This window comes from Leuresthes tenuis, unplaced genomic scaffold (assembly GCF_036924035.1).
Source record: "Leuresthes tenuis unplaced genomic scaffold, fLeuTen1.0.hap1 SCAF_4, whole genome shotgun sequence".
Taxonomy (NCBI): domain Eukaryota; kingdom Metazoa; phylum Chordata; class Actinopteri; order Atheriniformes; family Atherinopsidae; genus Leuresthes; species Leuresthes tenuis.
The window spans coordinates 11,220,561-11,245,405 of record NW_027325358.1 but is presented as its reverse complement, the minus strand read 5'-3'; the positions used below and the strand labels follow the sequence as shown (position 1 = coordinate 11,245,405).

The 24,845-nt window shown below is 36.8% G+C and overlaps 1 protein-coding gene across 1 annotated transcript in view; it reads right to left on the bottom strand.

The window, feature by feature from the left end:
* Positions 1-24,845, bottom strand: part of LOC140305619 (dolichyl-diphosphooligosaccharide--protein glycosyltransferase subunit TUSC3) — a 58,143-nt gene that overhangs the window by 12,136 nt on the left and 21,162 nt on the right. The window contains exons 2-8 of the mRNA XM_072384566.1: positions 24,394-24,563; positions 22,076-22,193; positions 18,640-18,780; positions 15,728-15,868; positions 15,301-15,390; positions 4,494-4,557; positions 1,194-1,268 (exon numbers count right to left, since the gene is read on the bottom strand). Of these exons, the coding sequence (XP_072240667.1) occupies positions 1,194-1,268; positions 4,494-4,557; positions 15,301-15,390; positions 15,728-15,868; positions 18,640-18,780; positions 22,076-22,193; positions 24,394-24,563 (799 nt within the window). The remainder of the gene's footprint in view (positions 1-1,193; positions 1,269-4,493; positions 4,558-15,300; positions 15,391-15,727; positions 15,869-18,639; positions 18,781-22,075; positions 22,194-24,393; positions 24,564-24,845) is intronic.

The following is a 24,845-nucleotide window of genomic DNA, read 5'->3' as shown; positions in this document are numbered from 1 at the left end:
CACATAATGATAATCTATAAGGTTCTATATGGATGACCGATATATCAGCCTAACATCGGTATCAGCTGATACTCTGCTTGTTGAGTGCAATCAGCACATCAGCAAAGAATTTAACATCAACCAACAGCAGCTTATAGTTAACAGGTGCGTTCTAGTTGTGTTGCACTGACTTTACCCTGAAACTGACAATTCTGTTGGAATACAAAAACAGTGGAAAAGTAATTGAGCTAGCTAAAAAAGGATAAAGGTGAAAGGTTTTATTGGCCCAGAATTTCACAATCGGTGCATTATTATTTCTCCTTCCTCTGCTGGTTTCAAGCCATCAATCTGCAGAACACAAACCGCCTACTGAACACAGTTAAAGTTTACTTCAAAATCATTGCAGATCCAGTTATGAGCCCTCTTCACCCAAGTGAAAAGCAGACTGTGAAATGTGCTCACAGGATTTTAAAGAATCCCTCACACATGCTGTTTCCACTATTTGAGTGACTCCACTCAGGAAGCAGACTTCATTGTTGGGGCTGTAGGACACAGAGGAGAAGGGCTCCCTTTATCCCTGTAGCTATTCAGCTGTTCCTCAACTCCCTTTGTCGCCCATTATCGTTGCCCAACGCCCATTATCTCAGCAAGACATATTGTTTTTGACACATCCACTTTTTCAAATTAAAATTTGCATAATCTGGCATTTTCCAACATGGAAGAACAATCCAGTCCTAACAAGGTAATCGAACCTTAGTTCTTGGTAATTGTTATCTAAAAGCTCTCAAAATGTCCAAACTTTTGCAGGCCCCTCCATGTCAAACTCCAAACAGCAGCCAAAACAATCTATTTCTATCGCTTGGATTTAACTTTGCATGGTTGTTTTGTATTTTCTCTACTCAAAACATCATATTTCATGGTTTATTTATGAGAATGAATGCTCTATATAACGATTCTGCTTCGAGCATTTTAACCTCTCCAGCATCAGTTATCTTTTAAAACAGATATTGAATGCATACGCTTTGTTACAAAATTAATCACTTACATTTTAGATATTTAGTGGTTGTAAAAACTAAGCTGACAGACCTCTGACAGACAGAATGCTTCATAATGAAGAAAAAGGTCAAGGAAATGGGAAAAAAAACAAAAAAACAGCACAATATGATAAATAAAGATTTAAACAAAGAAAAGAAAATGATCAATAATCTACTTACTTCTCCTCTTGCCAACGTCCCCTTTGGAGGTAGCGGCTTCGTTGAGCAGAACCATTCCCATGGTAATTGCAGCATCTGGGACAAGGTTGTCAAGGAAACAAGACACATGCTAGGGACAGCGAAGCTGGAAATGCACACTGACTGTTGGACATATGCACTTACTGATAAGCACATATATATACGCACAAGTGAATAGCAGCACATATTATAAAGAGTTGCCGTGCATATAAAGGGTGTGTAGTCAATAACAGTTGATACTTCACATTATGAAGCAATCCCATGTGACTGCCCTTCCAGAAATTCAATAACATAATCTTCATCTTCTGTTGAGATTGTGCCAAAGTGGAGTTAATTTAACTATATTTTGAAGACTGTTGATGAGAGTGATTTTTATTACATTTCACAACATAATGTGACAGCAGACAGAGTAAAAGAGGAAATTACACTAACTAAAGATTTAAAAGAAAAGAAAAAAACAAAGGAGAGAGAACTCAAGCAGTGGGGTGCATTTTTTTGTTTGTTCAAAAGCTTAAGTTTTATTCAAACTACTGAATTTAGTCTGAAGTACTACACTGCAGTGGTTGTTTTCCCATTGGAAGGATAACATCATAATGAATTCCCAATTCGATTATTTTTCCAAAAGCCCACACAGTATAGCGATGTCAACTCTGCAGAGATAAACTAACAAAGCGCAGGGTACAGATAAACACAAACACACTTTTTTGGACTCACAGTAACGCACACTAAAGTTTTCTTGCATTTCAATACAAAAATAAACACAAGCTATATTTTGGTGTAGCCTGCACAACTTATTCAAGAAGCTTCAGGGGGAATTATATGCTGTTCAGACAGCATGGTGCAGGGTACATGCCCAACTGTTGAATACAGTCAGGGGCTTCTTTTTTTTTTTTTTTTTCTTTTTTTTTTAATAACATATGGGTGTAACAGTACACAAATTTCACCAATGATTGTCTCCATTTTTTTTACCCTAACAGTTTAAGGCACTTTGACAGCATGCTGTCAATGGCAGCAGACTCAAGAATTGAGAAGAGTTGCTTACAAAGCAAAATGTGTACCAAAAACAGTGCACTATACTGATAAGACAACTTAATTAACCATCAAAGCCCAAAATGCGCTTTGGCTTTCAGACTTTGCACAAAAGAACACAATTTTTCGCTCTTTTGTCAGCATTGACTATAAAGCCAATTAAAAAAACTTGCCATCGGAATTTGCACCTTTTAGTGTGAGCTGAGAAGTCAAAGATTCTGTCCTTGTTGGAGAGTGGAACTTCATAGATTGCTTACTACAATTGGTGCATGTTTACTACCAAGCTCCGTGATATGACCCTGCTTCCATGTTAAACCCAATGAACAAAAAGTGTCTTGGTGCCAAAATGGAAGAGCTTTGCTTACATTTTTACTTTTTATAGAGCAATTACTGGTCATTGTGTAGATAGAGTTTGGACGCTTCAGGATAAATACATATATTGTCCTGCTCTTACTGCTATACGACAATACGACTGTCCTAATATTTCATAACAGTGCAATTTTCAATTTCCAAAACCGAAACATTGTCTTGATGCTCTAGCAAACCGCATGAGTTTGCCGACATGATGCAAAGCCATGTAGAGTATAAAAACTGAACCACAAATGTTTGGGCAGATATATGTGCTTTGTCAAAGAGAAAACACCTTTCCAAATACATATTAAGACAACATGCAATAGCACTGAATTCTAGCTATTCTTAACAGGCTCAGAACTGTTCTTAAATGGTCTCTGAGCCTGCAGGAATCCTGCACACTCACTTTTATAGGTTTCTTAAAGTCATCCTAACACAAGGGTCAGTGTTTTCCTCAGAGAAGATTTGATCTGCGTAAGAGATGATTTAAACTGAAACCAGATTAAATCAACAAAACGCACGGCTGTGGCTTTGTGCAAAGAGCTGCCTGCTCTGATCTCACAATACACTTTTAACTCTTTAAATGGGTGGAGCTTTTTCAACACATCCAGGAGTGTTGATCAGGATGTGCTCTGTCTCAGATGACACTCACAGATGGGCTGAAAACACCTATTCTTGAAGTGTATAATGATGCTTCTGTTACTGTTGTTAGCTGTACTGTACCTGTCAATTTCTGCTGTTTATCCAGTCTGTTGGAATCTTAACTATTTAGACATGTTTTTGTAATTTTTTTCCTACCAGACAAGCATCATCAACTCGTAAACGATAGGTCCTCCGATCTTTTATGCATGCCATAATAAACTTCCACAAACGTGTTGTGACATTCAGATTCTGATACAGCCCTGTTATTTCACTGAAACAGAACTCATTCATACTCAATTGTCATCCCACCAACTGAAAACACCACAATTTAATATAACAGTGAAATTACCTGTTAATATTAGCAGTTTGCATACTTTTTACCACCTGAGGACATAAAAGACCGAAGCAATTTCCTCATATAAAAATAAAAAGTATATATATACCAATGAGTATGAGAAATTAAACATGGCAACATCGACCCATGCAGAAACTGCCTGGATGTGGCTCATAAGATGCACAGACAACAACGGTAGGTGTCTTAGCGTTTCAGTAGGTACGCTAGTTTCCTCTAGATATAATCAGATGGACGAAAAAAAAAAAAAGGAAAAGTAAATGGTGCGAGTGTGAGCAGACAAATATTTCGCTGCAGCAGGTGCGACCTTGGACCTGTTATATCCAATGGGGACACACACAACAGTTAGGAATGAACAGTATCGTTACCCACACACATACAAAAGCAATAGCACAAGTACACATGGGTATACAAGCAGACAGAGAAGTAGACAAATACACACAGAAAAATCCATCCTTCCAAACAAGTCCAGAAGCAAACACATACGTGTGCAAACACGCGCACACACACCCTACACACACACACCCCACACACACACACACACACACACACACACTATTATGAGGGGTTGACTTTGGAACAAATCAGGCGAGGAGCAGAAGTTAAAGGAGGACAATCTTTTGTCTTTGTATTGGCTTTTTGTTCAGTCAAGCTGCAGCGTCTTCGTGGAAGATGCACACAAATGGAGAATGCTTTCGTGTTGAGAGGACAAAAGTAAAATAAAAAACAAACCTAATGTTGTTTCAGACATACAGAAGGTGAATTCCATGTTGCTTTGTGTCAGCAAACGATACAATAAAGAAACGCCTTGCCAAGATGAGCCGGTGAACACTTTGTGGAGACTTAAACTGCTCTGAATGATTAGCATTTTGCGAAACATAAAAACAACCACATTGATAAAAGGATACTCAGAAGAAGGATGATGTGAGATTCAGCGACAAACTGAGCCTGGCTGCTGCCATGAATATAACTCTGTCAGAAAAACAAAGGGAGAGAAAGAGACTCATTAGTTCTTTTCAAGTAGTAAACTCATTCAGTTAAACACTTAATCTGTAAAATGTCAAACAGTTTGCAGTGGAAATATATTTCTGGAAGATTTTAGAGACACTTTACACAACACCGTCTCACAACAGCTTTTGCATTTCTTCTAACCCATAAAAGGCGAAAAAAAATAAGAATGATGCATTGTGCATTATGATGGAGACTACGTTGGTTGTAGTTAAGACTCAATGACACGTGGGTCTTCTGGAAAACATCTTATCTATCATATTTGGAAAGAAAAGCAGAGGCAGCTCTCCAACTACCATTTTTGAGACAGACAATAGTTCTGCAGCATGGAAAGACTTAGATTTAATTTTGGCTGTAACCATAGCTATAATTTACTAATCCTAAACATGGATTTTATCCATTCATTCATATTTTTTTCAGATGGACTTAAAACTAACTGCATGCAGTGGATGGGTTTGTGTAAATCAATTAGCCTATTTCTGTGGTTTAAAATAAACTTTCATCCTGAAAGGTGCACTATCACACCTTTCCTTTGGTTGCCTCCTTAAACTGAAAACCCACAGCTTTTACTAAAAAAAAAAAAAAAAAAAAAAAAAAAAAAAAAAAAAAAAGTGACACTGAAGTCTAAAAAGCTGAAAACTTACATTTAAAAAAGCTTTTGTAAAATTAACCAATAAGGCAGGGAGGAATTTACAGAGATCTTAGACTTTTACATGTTATTCTTATCAGATCCTTGTAGAGACTCTGCTGACAGGCAGACTGAAACATATCCCTTTTCAGTTCGAGATAAATGGACATACCTGGCCTTGACGTAAGATTTGGTCGCAGCCAAACCATTGAAGCCAGCTTCATTTTCTGTCTCATCTTTGTTACATCATAATGGATACAGGGGAACCAGAACATTTAACGTGGAGGCTTTAAGATTCTTTTATGTGTGTCTAACTCGACCACAAACATTAGATCTGAGTATTATTTCTCTCTTTTTACTTACTGGGTGGAGAGGTCAGCCCCAACCTCACACAGACAAAACTGACTGTATCAACATCTGAAAGCCCAATTTCTAAAGGAAACTGCTACGGCTACATTCATATTTTCATATATATTTTTTTAAGTGCTTTCAGGTTATTTCCAAATCTTTTTAGAGCACAAAATCCACAAAAATAGTTGAACAAACATAAAAATTACAACATTTCCCAGAATTAAGATAACACAAAAGTTGAATAGGGTGAAAATCATTTGAAATCATTTGAAGGATGAAAATATGTTTGTTCCTTCAAACAGAAACAATTTTATCACAGAGAATATCAGTTCATGAATAGTCAAGACTTGGATGAGTTGTCACTTTGTATGGGTAAAGAGTGCAATGCCTGCTTATGTTTTGTTAAACCAGAGTCATTTAATTAATGAAAACACTAGCTTGTGTAACCACGGTAATGAAAAATTAATTAGACATAACCCATAAACTACCTGTACCGGGAAAGTAAAATATAAAGAAAATGTATGAACAGAATCATTTGCGTATTACAAATAAATACCACTGATTTGCCACTTTGCTCTCTGAAGGGATTGATGATAAAGCCTCAGCACACACACTGCTGAGATTTACTACACGTAGCCTTCCACAGGCAATGGTTAGGAGCCCTTATGTGATTGACATCTGTCAGAAAGTAAAGCAGAGAGACAGACAAAAAACAACAACATAGCGGTCATGTGGAAATGAAGCAAACCGAAGGTAATAAAAAAAAAAAAAAGGTCTTTCTGAAGATTATTAGCATCTTAGTTAATGATACACAGGGTCTGGTTTTCTACTCGACTGGCACAGGGTGTAAGGATGGGGAAATGAATAGGGGATGACAAAGGAGGTGGAGTAAAGGGTGGACAGATTGTCTTGCTTCAGTGGAGAGAAATGAAGAATTTTCACACTTGAAAGCAGACGTAGGGAGACAAAGAATGAAACGGATCTCTTTGTTTCCATCACAAACTTGTTACTGTATGCAAATCTTTATTTGAGGTAATATAAAAGCATTTTCCTTTCAAACTTTTTACAAAGTCACGGAGGAGTAATCCAGAAAGATTGGCTTCATCATGACCATCTGTTTCACCCACAGTAAAGCAATGGGCAGCTGATTTATTAACGTTAATGAGCAGAACTTAAACGTACTTGTTATTGTGAATTACTCGTTTTTTTTTCTCCAAAAAGAATACAAGACGCCGCCCTGATAGACTGACTAGTCAAGGCTCCTTTATGAGCAGAATGGAAAACAGGTTGTTTTGGTTAAGCTTAATTTAGAAATGGGTCAGAAATGGATTTTTGCTTATTATAATAATAAAATCTGGCACATAAAGATCAATAATGTAATGTGAAGGATTCTCTCTTTTCTCAAATTAAACTGAGGGATGTTTAAATAATACTAACTCTGTGAAACACCTTATTATAACATTACACTAGCCATTGACAACTGTGGAAAACCAGAAAATAAGCACTTAAACTAAGCAAAATAAACTCTTGGCCAAAACACATCAGATTTAATGAATGACTTGAACGCTAATGGACGAGCGTCACTGTGAAACGTTCTGATTTAGTAAATAGTCCATTGCCTCTTCCTAAAATATATTTGTCAAAAGCAACAAGAACATGCAGTTGTATCTAAAAATACACATTGATAATATGTTTCAAAATACCCACAGAGTTGAATTAAATGCTTTAATTAAAAGTTTTTTAAAGTATCAAATGACATCAAGTGGACAAAGTCAACAGTTTCTGAGAAACTTTGATTTAATCTGACATGGTGAGCGTCAATTTTCTGAAACAAAAGGAGAGGAACTGAATTTGAGATGTGGCTTTTCCACATACTAACCTCCACTTATCTCAAATTCAAAGAGCAAACATGTCTTACCACAATGACCAATAACTACCGAGTGTGTATGTAAATGCAGAGCAGTGACAGATTGGTTCTTGGCACAGCTGTGTGTCTGTGTATAATCAGAATGAGCCCGGCTCAATTGTCTTTTCACGAGATGGTTTACAGTCACAAAAGAATTACTGATAAATGCGGTTCAGTCTTATTAGAGCAGATAAGACAAAGTAAATTACAAATAACATGACAATATAACTCCCGAAGGACTTGAAGGGATCAAATACTAATGACTGATAACTATGTCAATAACCGTGAGTGATTCTGTTTTACATAATTCTTCAGTAAATTTCATGATGTAAACTTAAGAAAAAAAATTACACAGTTTCTCAAGACACAGCTCTCAGCATGTTACACCCTCAGCATAAAAAGAAACTGCAGAGGAAGTAAGCAAGAGCAGCGCTGCACTTGAGGGATGAAACATTCCTCAATCCATGCCCCAGCACTTCCAATTAATCTGATGGATTAGAACGCAGGAGTTTCATTCATTAGTGTGCACAGCTGAGAATGTGCGTGTCTCAGTGTATCCACATAAGTATATGTTTACTGAAAAGCTGCAGGTAAATGTTTGCTGTTTAGGAAGAATTTTTCCAGTTGAGCAAAGTGGGACTGTGCATGTTCATTAGGGAAATAGGCTATTGAGGTGGTCTGGAAGTAAAAGCCACTGCTTGCTGAGCTGACATGGAGATGAATTCAAGAGCTAACCAAGAAGAAATATTCAGCAGCTTGAGTTTCCTCCTTAATCTAACACTGAAGTTAACTATACAAATCAACAAATACACCTGTAAACAAAGCTATGTTTAAAATGTTAGTGCAGAAAATACATAGACATTGTCTGAAGGAATTTCTGTGAACTAGAAAAAAGAAATCTCCTAAAACAGTGTAATGTGATGGCTGCTTTCCCCATCTCTGCCATTATCATAAGGTAAGATAACGTCACCTCAGAAAAAGGTCTGACCAGCTGAGGCTGGTATACAATATATCAATAATTATAATAAATACAGCGACTAAAACATCATCTAGTCCATGTCTTTAAGTGCTATAATCAATACAATAAATGCTTGAGCTGAACTAGTCTTCATTAGCATGTGTGTTGCGTAGACCTTCACTACAATGTCGACCCAATTGTCAAGGGCAAGAGCAAGGAGGAGCACCAGATTAAATCCATCTGAATCTCACTGCTACTTATTCCAATTTCCTACTCTCCACAGTTGTTGTACAAGACCACAATAATACAAGTCCTTAGTCTTTAAGAACAGCTGACTCTGTGTTTTAAGATGGTGGTAAGGTGGTGTTTTAAGCTTTACATGCTACCAACATAATGCTACATAATGAGCAGAGATGTAACTGGTGTTTGATTACGCTATGGAGTGAAAAAAAAAAAAAAAGATGCTTCAGTAAGGTCACAACAAATAAGTGATTTGTTCCTGTAACGACAGACAAGAGAAAACTGTAACTATGATCACTGCCGCACACACGACCGACTGCGTGTCACAATACAAAACTCATCAAGCCGTTTGCTGTGGAGACAGAATGGATGGAAAAAAAAAAGGGTCAAACTGTGGAGATTAACCTATCTAGTGCCACCAACTAAACTGGTGTTGGATTATGCAACGGAACAACAAGACTAAGTAATTCTATATGCTGTTCATAACCAGACACAAACACAATAAAAAGAATTCAGCCAACTAGAGTTAGGAGTTAGTTAACTAAAACATGTCCTTCATAGCTTTTGTCACACGACCATTATAGAGTCGCTCATGGACTTTCAGTCTGCTTACACAAGCATTTTCTCAATCTTAACTAGACTCCCAATAACTCACCTTGACTGGGCAGGTTCATGCTGGGGAGCTGTCTGTTTCAGTCTCCAATTGCTCCAATTAATCTGATGGATTAGTTTTTTTTTTGTTTTTTTTTTTAAATCACAGCGCCGGCAAATGAGGTTTGGAACATCAGCTAAGTTATTCTTCTAATAAAGTAAATGATTAATTTGTTAAGCATTTAATTGTTTTCTTTATTTGGGAACACATGTGACATTAAACCCTCCACTTATTTTACCCAACAACACCTTTTGTAATGAATTTATAAGCATATTAAAAAAAAAAACAAAAAAACAAAACAGACAACCTCTCACATCAATCCCCTTCAATGAAGATAACAAACTGTATTTTCATTAATTTGTTCTACTAATTGAAATATTGGGGATCATGTGTCAACATTTAGAGAATATGATCCACGCAACGTGTGTCCTTGTGTTCATGCTCCCATTCAAATTAACTGACATCAAATGATTTATAAGAATGACATAAAACAGCCCGTCTTTCAGACTTTGATGCAGATTAGTTGTCTGCATTTACAGAGGAAGGCCACAGCCATCTCACTAGGCTTGAAAGCACACTTTGACAACTAGCCGCCAATGATTTTCACAATGTGTCACATTCAAATGAAAACATACAAGGACGGGAGCAGAAGTGCCAATAAATGTAATTTTAAATGGATTTCATGCTTGGCATCAGTTAAAAGCTACATCAATGCTGATAACTGGAAGTATGTGAACAATGCACAATATTTGCCTCTTCCCTGTATTTCTTCTCTCCCAAACAAAACCACTGCAGTGTCAGCTATTAATAAATGTGGGGCAGATAACCTTTACAGGTAACCATTTTGATCCCTTTTCATCCTATATTATCTATTTGTGTGTACAGTGCGTGTCTGAATCTGTGTTTTGATTGGTAAAGGTCAGGAGGCTCTGAGACAGACAGAGGGATAAATGGAAAATCAACAAAGCAGAAGGCAGAGTGCGGAGAAAGATTAACTAATGAGTCAAATAGGGCTGGAAATACGGACTTTGTTTACACAAAAAATAATGATAGAATCTGTAATGTCACAAATGGCTACACTAAGAGGCAAATATCTAAATGAATCTTGTGAATTTCTGAAGTTAACGGTCTGCTAAATATAGAACCTATAACTTGAGAATATGAAAGTGAAAGAGAGGAGAAAAAACATTTAAAAGACAATGAAAGACGACATGTATTTGGCAAAAACAGTCATTCCTTCTTGGACTGACAGCTCAAATAATATCATATCAAACCATTGATCAAATTAGAAATATGTTGCAACACATCAATAACAGAGTCGTAGCAACCAGATATGCAGCATCTGTGGGGGTGACTTATCCTGAGCAGCAGAAGGACCACAGGCAGGTTCACTGAACCACGAATATTAGTCTACTTCAGGGATTCCTGTAATGCTATAAAATCTCATCATCTACTCACTGTTTTTGCAGTTCAGTGTTTATGCACTCCTGGGAGAATTCAGTTTAATTACTCTGGAGTCAATTAAAGCCATTTAAGACTTGTTTTGTCAGTACAGTGAGGTGAGCTCTCATTTCCTCACTAGGCTAAGGGAAAACGGCTTTGCACCTGGTGCAAAACCTGTTTTGCTGTCTGAAAAACATACAGTATTTTCCTTAGTATTTATTTATAATTGAAAAGTCTGAAGAAGATGTAATTACAACGGTTGACAAGACACATCATTCTGAGATGTCTGATGGAAATAAAACTTTCTAAGTAGAGGGAATGATGCAACAAATTATGTTTTATTTGTTTACTTTATGTTTTAAAGGACAAAAAAAATAACTTTTGTGGCTGTGATACCATTGTCTACAATTTCACTGTCACTCAGTGCAGAGAAATACAACTTTACCAGATGACCACAACTGTGAAACATATGCTGTGTAATTCCAAATATTTTCCCTAATTTGTTTACATGTTAGGACTTAAATACTCTTTCTCACTTATGTGATCTGTCTGATCCTGAATTGGTGAAAAAAACTAGTGAAAAAACTGATTTAACGGATTAAATTCAACCATTTAACTGAGATTTAAGTGTCGTTATTAAGAATGTCTTAATTTAGAATTAATTTTAGCTGTTGGTAAACCAGTTGACACACAATATATAAGTATACATATAATAGAGAACAAACTACAAAAACTTGATTATGTACGTCATCACTAATATCAGATGATTTTGGAGCATTGCTCTTTGTGATGTCCATACAACAACAAAATGAGTCAAAATACAGCATCTCTTCTAATGAGTGACCACTCAGTTAGTTAACCACATATCCAGATGAAAGCGACCCAATAAAGGCCTGTTAAATATTACCTTTCTTTCTGTCTTATTTCCAACATGCATGTTTTATATAGGTTTATATATGAATGAAAATCTGCTTCACCAGATCACGAGACTATTCTGTTCACTCCATTTCATCTGAAAACACACAGAGATTAACATCCGACTATTCTGTCCTCCCGTTTGGAAATGTTACAGCTATCGATCAAACATAAAGTAGCATTTACACAACACACCGATGTCCTCTGGAGGCCAAAAGTCAAACATACATTACAGATACTCAATAAAATTGACAGCAGCATTGCTATGAATTATGAAAGGTTACCAGTAATGCAAAAAAAAAAAAAGGCCACCTCTGACTCTTGCCAAAAGCCAATCAATCTTTCATAGGAAATCAGCTGGGAATATGGAAATGTCATCAGCCAATCGTGTAGAGTTAAGGTGGTTGATCTTTGTGGAAATAAAGAGAGACACGCGGCCCTAAAATAAAATATAAATCCTTTTCAATTCTTTCAAGACACACATATCTTAACTTTAAAAACAATTTTCATAGTAGGATACAGCACCTTTTTTTTTGGAAAAAAACAAAAATCTCTTATTTCTGTTTCCTTACTCTGGTGTTCTTTTGCCTCTAACACACAAGTCTGTGGCTCTGGGTATTTGGAGAATTGTGAATCCACATATGTGCTCGTCAAAGTTTTTGCACAGCTTTGTTAAAGCACAGCTGCGTTCATGTCCCATTTTGTGTGCATGTAGGCAAAAAATGAGCAATATTTTCTTGTCTATACAGTGAGTCAAACAGAGTTTCATCTGCTTCGTTGTGCCATTTGCCAGTTGACAAATCCTTTCAATATAGTCCACCTGGCTTCGCTCGCTCATTTCAAAGGAATCACACTGTCTGGGGAGACGAGGGGATTAGAGAAAGAAGTGAGAATAAGTGACAAAAAAGCTGGGAAGGAGAACAGGAAGGATAAGACAAGTATCTTTTTAATCTCATCTTTCCAACGTAAGCCATTCACTTTCAGAAGAGTGAGAGAGCAAGAGGGAAAGGTCTATATGTAACTATCACACAACTCCTCTGACTAAGGGGCTCCAGAGTAGCAATCGATCCTTGATTTCAAGCAAACCTGGAATAGTGAAGGCATGGCCAATGTGTCCATGAACACTATACAGTTTATCATTTTATTTTTTTTACAGAAAAGAAAGTTAAAATCCAGGGGATTCAAATGAGTGGTGAACTTCTGAAAGCTTCATGAGGCAGGCCTTAAACCAACACCTTCACTTGTTCTAGCACACAGAGGATACTGTAACACAGATAAATGGTGGAAGAAAACATCACCCCAAACGTGATAAAATGAAAACCACTTAAGGTCTAAACATGCTAATAGACATCCCCATGATCTAATGAATGTTCCTATCCCTGTGAACGCTGCCCTTTAATACACAGAATTACATTGTGTATGCCACAGATAAAAGCTCTTTTTATAGTTTTCCCAGAGGTGAATATCTACACTGTTTCTTTGTGGTTGATTAATAGCAATGACGCATTCAAACAACTCAATTACTAAATGTCAACTATATTAAATCCTTATTTGTTGTGGGAACCATTTGTCTTAAAAAAAAGAGAAAAAACTAATCTCTTAGCTACATTAGCAAACTGTTTCTCTAAAATTTGGCGACGCTGGTAAGCTGTTCTAAGCCTTTTTGAGAACTTGTCACAGCCTTTAGATATGGTGTTTTTTTTAAAATGTTTCTGCTCTTCAAGTAATCCACGACTGGCTCATCAGCCTCGCTGCACTTAATTTAGTTTCTGCATGCTCAGTAATAAATCTTGTATGACCTGCTCACACATGCATTTTGAATAATATGCCTATGGCTACTGCTACCTTAAGCTACTGAATTAATTTCTGTCTATATCTTAAATGCTCTTTTAATGCTTGACTAATTTAAACTTAATGCTGCCGTCATCGCTCTCCTCAGTTTGTTCTTAGCGAGGAAGACACAGCAGACCATCAAGCAGGAATATTTCAAATTAGCTTACCGCACTTCATTCTTCTGAAGGCTACTGCATAACATGACTACAGACAGAGATGAGAAAAGAGGGACTGTGAAAGGAGAGGACACAGAGGGAGGGTAAAGTAACGAAGAGAGGGACCAGCATAAACAATGGACGGTGCAAAGTAGAGGTGGAAGTCATGATGTTTACGAGAATTTCGACGTTGTCACCTCTAAAAAGTGCCTCTTGTCTTCAATTTCAATATGAATGGGTTTGAATTAATTTTCAAGAGATCATAATTCTCATTCCTAGCATCATTCAAAAACTGCAGAAGACAGTCCTCAATAAAACAGAAAAAAGCAGAGACTGGAGGTGTATAGAAATGTCAAGGAAGGAGTACAGCATGTATATTTCTCTGTACTGCGACTTCGTGCATTCTGTGCTGAGTACTGGCTACCTGGCCTTACCGATCTTTGTCAGTCTCTGCATGAAATAAAACAACCTAATACTTGTGTCTGTGCAAAAGTAGACAAGACACGGCGAGATATACAGAGACAGACTTTAAAGAAATGAAAGACAAGAAGAGATAGACCGATAGACACGACTTCTCATAGATGCCGCTGATGACACTCGTACTCCACGTACACACCCTGTTCCGACGTTGATCTGCGAGCAGGTTTTAATGGAGTTTAATGCTTTTTAATGGAGTGCATTTTCCTTCAGGCGAAGAGGGAAAACACATCTAGCAGGTATAAAGACAAGACCAGTGACAAAAAGCAAAACTAATGCCGTTTTAACAACAGAATCAGCATGTTTAAACTTTTTTTCTTTATTATTTAAACGTGAGAACACTTGATAAGACAAGATGAAAAAATCCTTCCACAATACCAGTAATAATGTGTTCTCATTGTTCTGGTGGTGAAAGTATATTCGGAACCAGTCCAACTAGAAAGGGACATGCCTGTAACTATGACAACATGAAAGAAGTGTCAAGAATGTGGAATACTTAAGATCTTTAGGTATCCTTAAATTGTGAAAGACTTGTGTTTGTGTCCTAAAATTCAGATAAAGATGCAGCTAAACAGGGAGTGCAGTAGCTCTGTTCACACACTATATGACACGGCTCTTTCAGAAAAGTAGGAAAGGTTCATATTGTGTGACTGGACTGCAGACGTCAGTCCCACACAGCAGGACTGAGAGTGAGCAGCCAGCCATCTTGCAGTCAGATAAAATCGATCAACATCGTCTAATTCTGTCGGAGAGTTTTTTTTTTCCGACAGTTTCAAAGCCAGCTATTACAGTCCACAGACGCGAGTCTGCAAAGAAAAAGTGAGCTGTGCCCATTTGAGTTGCCCCACTTGCAGCATCATCGCTGAAAATTACTGTGTGCACATGATGTGCTCCCAGTAGTGTGCAACTGAGCAGTTCCTGCAGTCATTTGACGTGAGGCTGAATGCCAAATAAACACTTTCACATTTCACTCAAAAGGCAGATGTCAGCAGTTTTTTTTTAACCTGTATAAACCTGTGAAAATAAGAGGGCATAAAGGGATAAAGCATGGAAGAAAAGGACAAAGGCATTGAGGAAAAGAGAGAAAACAAACAGATTGACAATATATTAATCCCCAATTAGAGAAGAAAAAAAAATTGGTATTCATACCACTTGTCCATTCTGTGGATTTTTGTGGGCGTAGGGAGGACCTCTGATGTGATTCCACATCTGACCGGAAGTCATTGCAAAAACAACACACTACAGTAGACAGATGGAGCGGGAGTGGTGGTGGTGGGGGGGGACAACACAGAGAGAAGAAAAAAGTTGAAAGAGTATGAAAAAAGTGGGAATATCACAAAGATTTCAGCTGAGTAAGTGTGTGAAATAAATCCATTTCACAAAAGATTTATTTTATTCTAAAGGGCAAAAAGATCCACTTACGAGGTGAGATAAAGATAACTCATCTGGTTTTAAGTGCTACATCATTTCATGTCATTTACTAATATTTGATTTTTACAAGTGAATTTAAATGTACTGAATGTAGTAGATTTAAAAGCTCAAACTAGTTTGTGAGGTAATGTGTGTGTGTTCATACCAGTGCAGCCATGGCCCACCCAGTCTTGTTGTAAATGAATTCCAAGTTGTTTCTCCTCAGATACAGCAGACCTCCAACCAGAGACACTAAAAGAGCCAAAGCGATAGTCCCCGAATAATTAGGAGGACGGAAGACACGGATCTGAGGAGAAGAAAACACAGAGAAAGACACACGTTAATCTAAAATAAGTGACTCTATGAATGAAACTGTGACATATGTTTATATTACAATAGTGAAGATGTGAAACCTCCTGAACGATGTGCTTTGAGGAAAAACAGATGGATGTTTTAAAAAGCATTTGCAAAATATTGTCTATCAAATATAAACAAAGAAACACTTTACATACTTTACATCACAGGTTTACAAAAGTGTACAGACTACATTAAAGTATCTATGTCCAACACATACAGTGAAGGGATGAATTCAGAGAGGGGCACGTTTCAAAATCTAGCATCTTGATTGCACTGGAGTCCATTAGTGCACACAGCACGGGGAATGTCACATCTGTGAAGGCACCGCTCGTGGCGAACATTATCTGCAGGTTTTGGTGCAACACACTGTGTGCTCCCATCTGGATTATGTCCTCTTTTAGAAGGGCTTTACGTGTTTGAGCATGTCATTACTACACCCCGTCCTGCACATAACGGAATGGCTCGGTAATAAAATGGTCATGGTACTAAACTAGCGTACCGACAGTCAAGACGTGTTACCTACTGAAAGATTTGGTACATTATGAAGTGAAAAGTGCAATAATTTGGGGTAGATTACATCCCATATAAAACAAGATTAGAAAAGGACGACAACTATCAGTGTTCTCAGTTAGGTTGTCTAAGGAGGAGGGGATGGAACACAATAGCAAATCTGCTCCTTTAACAACTTCAAACAGACATTTCGCTACTTTTAACATGTAACAATAAAATGTTCCCAGTTTTAACATGACTATTTTGTCCTAATACTCTTTCATAATCAAAATGTTGGACAGGTTGCACACATTTAGTCTCACCAGATAAGTTCTTAAACATGTGATGACAAAAAAAAGTTTACTCAATCAATCATGTTTAAACAAACTTTATGTCAGGATTACATCACATCACTGCTTTTCTTTTATTTATGCATTCAACATTCTGCGAGTCCCCCCTTTAGTTTTTGATGACAGATTTAATCGCACTGAAAAATGGAAGACCGCTGTCTCACGCAATCTGTGGAGAGACGCCCTCCCGCCACAGATGACTTTTATTTTTTCATTTGCTTTATGCTGCTTTATCTACACTGTCAGTTATGCATGAGATGAATACATTACACTTTCATTTGAAAACAAAAGCAACTTAAAATCCAAAACATTTTTGAGATACTGCACAAGGTGTTCCTGTTTTGCTATATTCCATATGGAGATAGGTTCCAAACGTAATGTAATGGCATTCAGTCATCATAGCTCAGGTCACTGTATTAAGATCTTTCTGTTTCTGAGTTTGTGTGTCTGTGTGACCGAAAAGCCCAACACACTGCATGCTGCGTCTACTATGAACAGATGCAAGGTTAAATTTATCCATAGAACAGAACATGCATGTGTCGCCCACAGAGATTACGGCATCGTTGAAAATCTGTTTACCATCTGCTGCAAATAAGATTCCGGGGAATAAAATATGATCTAAATCGTGCCATTAACCGCATGTGCATCTAATTATGTTAGCAAAGCTTTATTTAAGTGACTCTACATTGCATGCTTGAAACGGGTCCGAATGAGATCAGCAACACGATGGTCACCTCTGATTTGAACCACTATGACAATGAAAACGATGAATATGTTTACAGTCCAACAGTCAAAGATCATCTCATGATTATCCTTAATATCAATAATGGACATACAAGTGGAAAAAAAACAAAAATCAATCTTTATTAACTTGAGTCCGGTTGAGGTCCACAATCACACAAACGTAGAAACCTCTTTTTCATCCTAATTATTATCATATTATTATTGTACTTTGGTATTCTCAATTCATGCAATAAAGGTTTCTAAAAAGTAGCACTGAAGTGCTTCCATTTGCCTTCTCTATAAGGCAGGCTTTTGAATACAGATTTATCAACAGGATGCCAGTGGAATATTGGACTATGTCAGCGGGACATGTATAGAGACAACAAAACTGCAGTTGGTCAAAGCTGGCATTTAGCCTTTCATGTATCAACAGATAATCAAGTTTTGTATTCTATACATTCCTCTTTCGTTGCCAAAATCAGGAGCTTACTTAACCATTAAGGCAATTTGCTGGCTGGCTATTAGCAGCTGATGTCAAGCCACAAAAGTCACAAGCCTGCAGCAGCAATGGACAGCAGATGTCTGGTGAGCTCACAACACACCTCCAGATTTTTTCATTTCCAAATCTGTTGTATTCAGCCGCAAGCAATACTGACTTTTGTTTAGCTCCCTGTGCAACTCCCTTGAGAACCACGAAAGCTTTGTAAAACTTTAATAATAGTACTCTGCAAAACCTGTTAACACGATTTGCTGTGAAATTGATGTAGTTTTGCCTTTAGGGCTTTATGGTTGGAGGATGAAACTCTGTTTTTTTGGAGTAGAGATAATGCCAATTTTATCTCTAAGCAGACAGATGATCTTGGATATCCAAGGATTTGTAGAGCATTTATCATTTTAGCCCTACATTCAAAATTAAATCACTGACAAATGAATATCAAGGACATTCTTCCTTCATATGGTGCGCTGTACTTGCAGCTAACCTACTGTTTTATGGCCGTTATAATTATCAAATGACCAAAGTTTAAGCAACCCATTCACACTATTATATTACAAGGAATCATCAATGTTTTTTTCCTGCGTTTATATCAAACATGTGTTTTTTTTGTTTGTTTTTTGTAAATATGCATGTGTCAATGTCAGTGGTTTTCCTATTTGTCACCTGGACATCTGTGCGGTCGGCAATCCATTTGGCCAGTTGCTCTGAGGCGAAGCCAATCCTTTGCAGGTCAAACGTATCAGCTCTCTTTGGCTTTCCCTTTGCCGGGAAATGCATGAAGGTTGGAGCACTATTCATGTTCAGCTGCAGAGAAAGAGAGCACACAAAACGATAAAACACACACAGTAACATGTCAAACATAGATCCTTATATTCTAAACAAATTGATATGTATTCATCTATTTCTTTATCTTAGTCATTTAACTTGGCTCAAACAATATTGGCCAAAAATGTTGATGTTTGACCTCCTTTAGTGCATCTACTTAGAACAGAGCTTGTGCAAATTGATGTTAATGTTGTTCTGATTTTGATTACATATTCAACAACTGGTTGTTTGAATAAGGCATATCTGACCCTTTCATATATTTAGTACTGAATAACGTTTAATTTTTTCTTGCCTAAACTTTGAATTTTGTCATGTCAGTCAATGCTCAAAGAGGTATCGGTGTTGATGGTTGTATCTATTTAAATCATGTGCAAGAAGGAATCGATTTCCACCAGTTTTATGAGTGAGTGATCACTGAAGTGACTCAAACAACTAAATCTAAGCCAGCGGTATCAGTGAAGATATCCTTACAACCACAAAGTATCAGAGAGGAAAGCTGTAAATGTTCCCTCTGCTTATATATCAGTAGCAGTTTGCAGGTGTCTCATACCACTAAAGTGCTGCTGCCAGCTAAATAATGCATATCAACTTGATTATTTTGTTCATGCTCAGAATAAAAAAAAAAAGCAGCTGTCCAGATTCTGTCCACACTTTCCCTGCCACACACACACAGACATCCATCTCCACTACAGAAACATGGGGTGTCTCTGATATCCCACGGCCAATCTTCACCATAGCTCATAAATTCTCAACTTTATTGCAGGAATTGTGGCAACTATTTGTAAATACAACATTAAATCACAGCCATTCATACTTATTTTAAGGACTTTGGTCAAGTATGCTGGTGACTTAATGAGGGAGGCAACGACAGTGAGGACAAAGCAGCGGATCAGAGAAACAAGGCAATATTTCACCATAGTTTCACAGTGGTTACATTCTAAAGAACAAATAAAACACTCACACCTGAGCACAGCGCTGCAGGTAGATATTACATTTCAGATTTGTGTGGCTGCACCTGATACACACTTACAGTTTATCACAGAGTCTTCCCCGTCTGTGTCCTAAACCATTCCTCCAGCTATTTAGCAGGCTAATTTGTCATATTTTTCTAGTACATTAGATAGCAGGGGGGAACCGACAACCACAGTCTGAGGAAATTATTTAGTTCCTCGAAAGAGGTAGTCAAGATTTAAAGTGCTGTGCACATTTGGTCAAATTGCATCTGAAAAGACAAATGATAAAACAGCAAATTCAAACTTAAGTTGATTATTCCTCCCTCTAGATATGAATATCCCTTTTGTATGTAATATTTTACAGGCTAAAGGTATATAAGAATACATTAAGTGATACACAACATACCCACTTACAGTACAATTGAATGCATATTATTATAATGTTCCCAAACTATCATACTGTAGCATTTTTTATTGGACCATGTTTCAAGCATAAATCTTAAATAAGATATGCAAATATATCACACCGCACTATACATTTTCTTAAATTGTACCTGTATTGGTACATTTTTGCACAGCAGCTTTACAATGTCACTGTAAAATTGTTCTGTCCCATTAACTTCTACATATCATTTAGTGTGTTGTGGCTGTGAATGAGCCAATAATGTGAGTGAGTAAGCTCTTGTAGAAGAACTGGGAACATCATATGGCATTTTGGGAATTACATTCAATCATATTCATCTGCATGATAATGGTCATGGTCAAAATACAAGAATATTAAACAAAGAAAATGGATGCATCAGAATTTCAGTGTTTCAATGATAGGTATCAGCCACGAAGAAGCTTCCTCAAACTTCACAGTGTGTTTAGTACTTTTTGAATTGCACAGCATTTTAGTTTTATGACCTGTGCTTGAAGTCATCTATCCGTTGGGTCCTTTGATGCCTGAGTGCAAAATGGCAAACAAGGCACAAGGAAGAATGTGATCGCTGAGACAGGCAACAGCCACTGCAGTTCCCAACCAACAGGCTGGATCAGGTCAAACTCAGTGACTTCACGCTCCTGGCTGTGGTGGAGCAAGGCAGCTTCATCTCTTTCTTCATTCTCTTCCTTTCCTTTCTATAGATCACAGCATATTTCCTATCAATAGCTAACAGTGAAGTTGACTGTTTACTTTCTCCCTTTTTTCCCCAGACTCTGCTAGAAAAATGGCCGGCACATGAAAAGGAGGAAAATATCAGTGTAGAAGATTACAATTCAAATTACTCCTCTGGTCACATTTTAAAGGATCAAGGTGAATTATGAGTAGGATCCATGTGCACACAAATAACAAATATATGAATATGAATATATAAATAAACATACGTAAGGAATACAAATACAAAAACATCCAGCCCACATACATGCAGATATGCATGATTTCAAATTTATTGGAAACTATTTACATGACAAGAAATATAGAGGACAGTCATAAAAAGCATGACACCCCCAATCCCCCCCAACAGGAAAACTACCAAAAAAAACAACTCAAGAGAGCTAGTGGACAAGAAGGAAAGTTAAAAGAAAAATGGACAAGCAAAGTAGTAAGAAAAACAATTAAGACCGAAGAGGTGGACTTTACTCTTCACTAACTACCCTGAATCTAAATAAAGAGTAAGAAAATAAGAAGAAGTAAGAAATAAAATAAATCCAGATCTTTAATGAGTCATGTAAGACAAAAAAAAAAAAGAGGATTTACTTTTAAGTCCCACCAGAATAAAACAAAAATACAGTTTCTGTAGTTACAAAAATATCTCGAAAATGAATCGTACTTTGATGTCGGTCTTCTAACATCGTGAGTTCTTTTTGTCTGAGTGTGTGTGTGTGTGTGTGTGTTCATGTGTGTGCAGGAGGGGTGTTCCAGTTTTAAAATGCATCCAAATGAAAACCAACTGCAGGTCATTAAGGCTTCACCACATGTACTTCCAACATAAAACACATTCACTGTATTCATTCCTTACTTTTAGCATCCAGCATCCACTGCAATAAATGTATTTACCATTTTAAAGTTTGATTTAGTGAAGACTAAGAACATGTTTTTTAAAAGGCTCTGTCATGGCATTAAAATATACACATTTGTCTTTTCTACTCTGTTTTATGAAGTAGCGAACTTAACTTTTCTTACTGTTGTTACTATTTGATTATTTTGAATATGGAAACTCATAAAACAGCATTTTTTAGCATTGGAATTAGAATGTAGTCACAAAAACACTCTGCAAAAGTATCCATTTCTTAAATAAACACACATTTAAACATTTGGGTAAAAAGAAGAAACTGCGTACCTGTTGGAAGACATCGGCTCCCTCATCGTAGTCTACAACCGTGAAGAAGAGCTTGTTGGAAAATGCAGATGAATAACGCCAGGAGTTTGCCAGGACCTGGTACTCCTCATTCGCCTGTCTATAAAATAACAATAGAACACAAAACAGAACAAAAGTTATTGATGTGATCTGCAGCCGATACGTCTCTGAGCTGACTGTAGGTGTAAAATTATAAGAACAGCTTTCTTTAACTACTCCCCCTTAGTTTAATGTCTCTTTCCTGTGTGTCTTAAGTCAGCCATCTCTTACGATGGCTTTAAGTGAGAAATCGTCTGTCAGGATTTGCAATATGTGGTGATGTCTCATTGTAATATTTACAGCTAATGTTAGGTTATTCTGTTTGAAGTGTCCATCTTTCTTAAAAGTATGTAACACTTAGCTGTCACTGAAATCCACTAATGACATGTTTTATTCGTTCATTGTTTATTCATAATATGGCAACTGAGGAAAGTTTCTCATCATATTTTCTATCATCAAAAGCTATTATACGCCACACATTCTGAGGAAAATGGCCAGACGTAGATATTTTCAGACCAGTCTAGGTGAGATAATACTGTATGTATAAGAATTGAACCCATAATGTGCTATTAGAACCTGTAAAGTAGTTGTCTACTGGGTGGTGTGGAAAAATATTATTGCCAAGAAGTCTGTCTATTTTTTGTGTTAATCTTTGAATATTAGCATAAAACATTCATAAATAATATAAGATAATGCTGATTTAACATAACATGTAAGTTTCAAGTATTGTATTATTGTTGGGGAAAAAAAAGGAAATGATAAAAAAAAATAAAAAAAATACAACAAAGATTTAGTTTGAGAAAGACGACGGCTATAATTTGTACCCAAAGAATCATTTTCAAAGGTCTAACTTGTGTAAAAGATACTTCAACAAAGTGCACAATTAAAGGGCTGAATATTTTATTTTTTTTATAAATAAGATAAAAAAAAAAAAACTATAGAGAGAGTTCAATTGTAAACCTAAAATATGAGCTGCTTTGGTGATACATTATCTAATTATGCTTCTACCAAAAAGACTTTTTGGATTTATATCATAGAGCACAAAATATGAAGAGAAAATGGGCCGTGTTACCAGTACGAATCAAAACACTGTGTCAGTCTGGTCTATCTGGATACTTTGTGGTGCAGACCTGGGTGATGAATAACTTATCTAATCAAGCAACTGATGAAGCAGCAGTATGGCTGATTAGAGGGAAAAGTCAGGTCAGGAATGGTCAAGGTCAATGTTGATTTTCATCAACTAGTCCAGTGTTTAATTTTGCCAAATATAAGGATTGTACTACAGAGACACAAGTTGCTGGTTAGCTTTACTCTACAGTGAGACAATGGATCAGAGCTCTCTTACAGGCTAGACTGAAAAAAGATTATACATATTTTATGTCTAAGCAACGTGACAATGTTGAGTAAGTTCAGTTATTTTCCATCCACACCTCAACAACAAACCAGATGCTCTGTTCTGACATTTCTCTTTATAGACCTGAGCAAACAATTACTCCAAATGTACAAAAAAATAAAATGAGAATAATAATAAAGAAATAATGACAATAATAAACCATGCTTTCCAAACTGAGTCAGTGATTTCTAAAACTCAAATTAGCCACTGCTTTTAGGTCACCCACACATCTATGGATTTAATGACCATAAAAACAAATAAATAAATAAATGAGAAAGGATGAAAGACAGAAATAACAGGAAAATAAATTAAATATCAAAGAAAAGTATCATACTGCGCAGCAGATTATAAGTTTACAACCAGTTACTTATTATGTTGCAATTTCAGTCAGTTGCATTTAAATCAGAGCAAAAAGAGTGCAGTATGTCCATCAATCTGGCATTTGAAATATAACAATCTAATAAGAGGCTTGATATTGCACCTTTATTGCACTGGCTAAACCAACCATGCATTCAGTACCATGGACAGATCCACAGCTATGGCTAACATCAGTTCTATACAGGGTTTTTTGTGCAGAGCTGTCCATTGTACTGAAATACAAGCCTGATTTTGTAATAAAAAGGCCATTTCGAAGCTTGCTATTGTGTTTATGTAAAATCTTCCAAATTGTTTTAATCATTTATGTTAGGAAGTGGGTAAGTAAGTCTTGTTGGTCATATCCTGTGGAAGTTATTCATTTTTTGGCAGTATGACTGGGGGGAGTCACTATGATCAAAATGTCAACATTACTCACAAAGCAATAAATATTACATTTTGGGCAGCTTGTGGTAACTGCAGTAGTTTTGAATCCTTCTATAAGTGTACATACCTGCAGACAGAACACTGCCTTTGAGGCTGCAGAGCAGTGAACATTACGATGACAGAGTAGTTCCTGGGCGGAGCCTTGACAAAACGACGGAATTTGTCCCCATTCATTCGGATGACTGAACGCCGGGAGGACCACTCCATCATCTGGTCAACCTTCTCCGACAGGAGGTTCTGAGCACACAGAGAGAGGATTTAAGATTAAGATTTTCAGATCATTAAAAAAAGGTCACTAACTCCACAACAAATAAATATTATTACCCAACTTACCTAAGTTCACATTAAAGCTTATCAAATTCTGTGACTTGTCTTACCAAACTTGTCTATCATAGGTATTATCTCTTAAATTCTATGGTGTTACAAACATTTTGGATCTTAGGAGGAGACAATGCTGAAGATGAGCAACTTGCTGGAAATGAGTACAAAAATATACCAGCTAGTGACTTTGAAAGAGGA